The sequence below is a fragment of the Littorina saxatilis genome, linkage group LG2 (genome assembly GCF_037325665.1).
Source record: "Littorina saxatilis isolate snail1 linkage group LG2, US_GU_Lsax_2.0, whole genome shotgun sequence".
NCBI lineage: Eukaryota > Metazoa > Mollusca > Gastropoda > Littorinimorpha > Littorinidae > Littorina > Littorina saxatilis.
In genome coordinates, this window is record NC_090246.1 from 23,066,338 (window position 1) to 23,071,337 (window position 5,000).

At 41.5% G+C, this 5,000-nt stretch overlaps 1 protein-coding gene across 1 annotated transcript in view; it reads right to left on the bottom strand.

Annotated features, from left to right (window-relative positions):
- The window catches only part of LOC138952352 (transmembrane protease serine 9-like), a 29,604-nt gene that overhangs the window by 3,570 nt on the left and 21,034 nt on the right, over nt 1-5,000 (bottom strand). Inside the window, exons 8-11 of the mRNA XM_070324009.1 lie at nt 2,862-2,935; nt 1,981-2,141; nt 1,027-1,142; nt 360-448 (exon numbers count right to left, since the gene is read on the bottom strand). Of these exons, the coding sequence (XP_070180110.1) occupies nt 360-448; nt 1,027-1,142; nt 1,981-2,141; nt 2,862-2,935 (440 nt within the window). The remainder of the gene's footprint in view (nt 1-359; nt 449-1,026; nt 1,143-1,980; nt 2,142-2,861; nt 2,936-5,000) is intronic.

A 5,000-nucleotide genomic window follows, 5' to 3' on the forward strand; every position in this document is an offset into this window, starting at 1 on the left:
ACGACAGAAGGAGAGGATGAAGAAGAAGATGCTGATAATAAGGACCCGATTAATCGAAAACGCATTCCTGTAGCTTCCGTTACACGCTTACCGCACCCCGCTTCCTCCATACACCCGAAAAAAAAGTACAGATTATATTACTGGTTTCGTCCGTACTCTTTTCGTGGTGATTTTACTGGAACAGTCCAAACGGTCGCATGCCGAATGCTGTAAACTTGAAAATCCAACAGTATACATGTACTAACGACTAAAAACAAGTCTCAAATAATTACGATGATTCAAAGTAAGGTGCGTGTTTTGTGCATGGCCTGGTTGTCAATTGTGCAGCTAAGCATATTGATGAGAACAAATAAACTCACTCGTCAAAACAATGTGCTGCAGTGAGGATGAACTGACTACTGAGAATGGCTCCCCCACATCTAAAGAAATCACACCACACTAGCATCACCTGCAAGACAAATCAGCAAAAACTTAGTGTTGACACGTCAATAAATCAATCATTTAATAAATCAATCAATTAATAAGTTACCAACTGAATAAAAGATACATGAATCGATAACTTATTAAATTAATAAACAAAGTAAATTGATAAATGAGTTCATAAATTAAAAGGTAACTAACTAACAAACTAACTAACTAACTCACTCACTCACTCACTCACTCGCTCACTCACACACTCACTCACTCATTCACTCGATCAATCTGCCAATCGATTAATCAACGTGTCGTTCAATCAAGCAATCGATCATTCAACGTGTCAGTCAATCAGACAATCGACCAATCAACCTATCAGTTAATCGTTCAACTGATCGATTAATGTGCCAGTCAACCTGTCCATGGATCAATCCACCTGTCAGGCAATCAGCAATCAACGAGTCAGTCCATCGCCCTATCACCGTGTCAGTCCATTAGGCAATCGATCAATCCATGTGTAAATTAATCAGTTAATAGATTAATCAACAAGTAAGTCAATCAGGCAATCGATCAGTCAACCAATCGGCCAGTCAGTCAATGGACCTCACTCACCGTCCATGGCAATGACCCCGATATGGATTCGTGTCCACCGACAATTCGTAAAGCCTGGGGCGGAATCACTGGCTCCCCACAATTCTCTTCTTTACATCCCACCAGGAAACTGCTCACTGGGACCATACACAGTGCGCGCTTGAATCATTTGGCAATTTGCTAAAAAAATTAAAACACTTGCATCCACACATTTCTGAGAAGGAACGGCACAAGACCAACACAAATTTGATTTTTTCACGCTGAAGGGTTATTTTTTACTTTCTTTTTAGCTAAAAATAAGGGTGTAAACCACAACTTTGCTCAATATGAGTAATTGCAGTAAAACTGGAGAGTCAAGAAACACATGTCTAATTCTGGAAACCCAACGAAAAAAATTTGATTTGGCTATGTGGTATATTTTAATTGTTTCTTATTATAGGACCGAATTTTCAAATCTAAGTTTTTGCCTAAAAATTATAATAAATGTTGAGTTGAGAAATAAATATTTTTTAATAAGTATATGCCTATTTTCACACTTCACGCTCCAAGGCAGCACTTCTCTTGAAACTGTATAGTTTTTATATTCCCGCATGATTGAATTTGTTTGTACACATGGTTCATATAAAAGAAGAAAATGTACATAACACAAGTCTGTGTCTATGAATTTACTTCTTTTTTTCTCTGCATGATTTCTTGCTCAATTATGATATTCTTGTCATTTATTTTGTTGGTTGGTTGTTACATAATACAGACTATTTTATTGCCCAGAGGCCCAGGAAATAGCCTTCAGAAATGCTTACACTCCTCCACACTAAAACACAGACAAGCTTGAAATAAAAAGTCAAAGGATACATCAAAAGATTCACGCTAAAACATAAATCACGTTTACAATAAAGGTGGTAAGTAAAAACTAGTACCTGCTTTTCTATATTTAAAACAATGCAATGATGGGTTTAAAACTTGTATTAACTGTACCTAGAGCAAACCTGCACACAAACACTGCCAAGAATGTAGCGAAGCGAGCGCAAGTACACATGTTGACAGTTGGTTCCATCCTGCAGGCACACAACACGTGTCTCACCGGTCGATACCTGATCAATACTGCAGAATCAGACCTCAAATCAACCCGGCTTTGTCTTCAATAACTCACCCCTTCCCCCATAGCCAGACATTTCACTTCATTTTGAGGACCGCGTGCGTCATCGGCTGGCAACGAGTGGCCCAGTCTGCAATCGTTCGTCAACGCATGTCCAATCCGACTTCAGAAATTGGCTTTCATCTTGCTAAGCCCATGAACCTTGCTGTGGTCCTTTACTTGTATCAGTGAGTTGAGAATGGATTTCAGTTCGATATAAAATCTGCCGGTGATGTAGCGTTCGTCGTTACTGGCGACGACAGAACTAGACTTTACCTCGAGGACCCCGAAACCTTTAGGGAGAGGCGAAAGCTCAGCCGGTAGTGGCGCTTCCTCAGAAACTAGTGTGTCGCTATGGGTTTGAAACCCGGGTTCGGCGAGGGGCTTATTTTCCAGAGTCAACTTTGTGCACACTCACCTCGGTGTCCGAACACTCCCGTACCCGTGTGCACGCACACACACGACAAATTTCCCAAGTTCTCAGGGCTTGGAAAACATAAACACACGCGGGAAACAGAAAACCAATGGGGTAGAGCCGTACTGTATGACAGCTCGTATTATCCAGGGAGAAAGCAACCCACCTTACCTTACCTTACCTTACCTTACCTTACCTTACCTTACCTTACCTTACCTTACCTTACCTTACCTTACCTTACCTTACCTTACCTTACCTTACCTTACCTTATCTTACCTTACCTTACCTTACCTTACCTTACCTTACCTTACCTTACCTCCTTTGTATGGTAGCTTCTGTGCAGAGATAATTGGTTCCAGTTCGGTGAGGTGACATTCGTCCTTATGGGCAAAAATAGAATCCGTACTTCAGAACAATAATGTTTAGTTTCATACCAACATGTTCTTTGAAGAGATATTCGTCGTTTCGGGCAACGACTGAACTTGACTTACAAATCAAGGACCCCCCTTAACTTGCTTAAAAGGGATAATTATACCCAAGGGGAAAGGCCCTCAGATCGTTTCAAAAGTTATACCATAAGATTCTGCGTTTCAAATAATGCTTCCGCGCAGGACTGCCTTCACTTAGCAAAAAGAAGTGCTTTAATTAAAAGCTAAATTAAATGTCGTGAAATAGGCAAAGAAAGAGCGCTCTTTGTGATGGTTGGTTTGGGTTACTTCCACTGAGCTATTTCCCTTGTTTGAGTACGTGATGCTTGTTACTAGGCGGCCGCGTCATTGAGGGCTCTAGTCGTCTTGCGCTTCTCGACTACTTTCGGTTTCCAACGCCCGAGAGAAGAAGAGTCCTGAGGCGCATTTACTCACTTTGATTTGATCAATTAACAAACTTGTGGTGCGTTTTCCAGCAAATCGTATGCATCTAGATTTAGCTACAGTGGATTATTCACATTTTTTTTTTTTTTTTTTTTTTTTTTTTTGGTTGGTTTGTGCAGTGCAGTTGTTTTGTCACTTATTCTCCTCTTTATCTGTTCTATCGTCTTTCTTCTTCTTTGTGTGTGTGTGTGTATTTTTGTGTTTTTGTGCCTGAAGAAGACCCTTAGGTCGAAACGTCGCTGTTATTCGTTCCGTGTTTGTCATTTTAACGTGAGTACATTGCTTTTTGGTCTCTTTATTGTTCCCTCTCACGTGCAGTCGCCATTGTTTAATACTTTCTTCTGCTTCGTTAAACTTCCCCAAACGGCCAAGTCAATAGTATCCCTTATAGCTTTGGTGATTGCTATTGTCTGCTTGCTCAATTTTGAAATGCTTTCTGTTCGATCTGAAGAACTGATGATGAGGTGGCATTACTCTTTACGGGAACGGCTAGTACCAGAAACTTCAAATCGCGGATCTCATATGCTCATCAGGCTTTCCTTTGATTGCTGAAGTAGGCTAATGTGTATATAAAAGCCTTCATCAGCTTTGCTGCAACTTCGTATCGTCTGACAAGTGTTTGTCGATGGAGACGACTCAACATGACAACACTGGGTCCAAAAGGAGCTAGCTGAGCCATCCGCTGACAGCGTGACCATTTATATAAAGTCCAGGAAGACACCGTCTTTCCTGAACTCTCTATGTCAGCAAGCGTTCGTTGGAAGAGCACGACACAACACAGCAAATTGGGGTCCATGAGGGTCAAGCTAAGACATTAACTGAAAGCATCATCATTGATTTGAAGTCAAAAAAGATATCGTCTGTCCTAAAACTGTTTTCTGTATAAATGTTTTCTGTATCGAAAGTCTGGAGCGCCTCCCCGCCCCCCACCAAAGAAAAAAGAAAGAAGATATTTAACTTTTTAAGGAAGATCAAGATTTGTAATAAGATTTGAAGTAACAAATGTGAAACGATATGAGCTTTTAGAACCTTCGTCCTTTTGTTGTGACAGAACTAAATGAAAATGTTTTCAAAGACGGAGACCACAATGCTAACTGAGAAAGCAAACAAAATTGAATCGATCCCGAATAGCCAAATGGGTTGAAGGGATACGACAAACCAACCAATTCATTTTATCAACAGGCGTTCGTCGTTATAGTGAAATGCTGACACCGCCACATTTTTGCCTTGATCCACCCCATAGGCACTTGGCACGGGAGGGAAGGGGAGGGGAGCGGTGGAAGGTGAGCTCTCCTGCTCCGTGATACCACAGTACTATGACCCATCCCTATCGATGATAAATGTTGTTTAACGCCCTCACGGAGAAACCATTAGAGGCACCCACCCCTATCCTGATTGCTCCCGATCTTTATGGCTGCGACCTTACACCTACTTGACATGCTTTTGGGTGGGATCGTTAATAACGCTGCGACTCGTCGGAGAGCCGCTTTGGGCCCGCGACTATCCCTCTTGAGGATGATTTACTGCATCTCCTGCCCTTCTGGTCTGCACTTGCAACGACTGAGATAAGCTA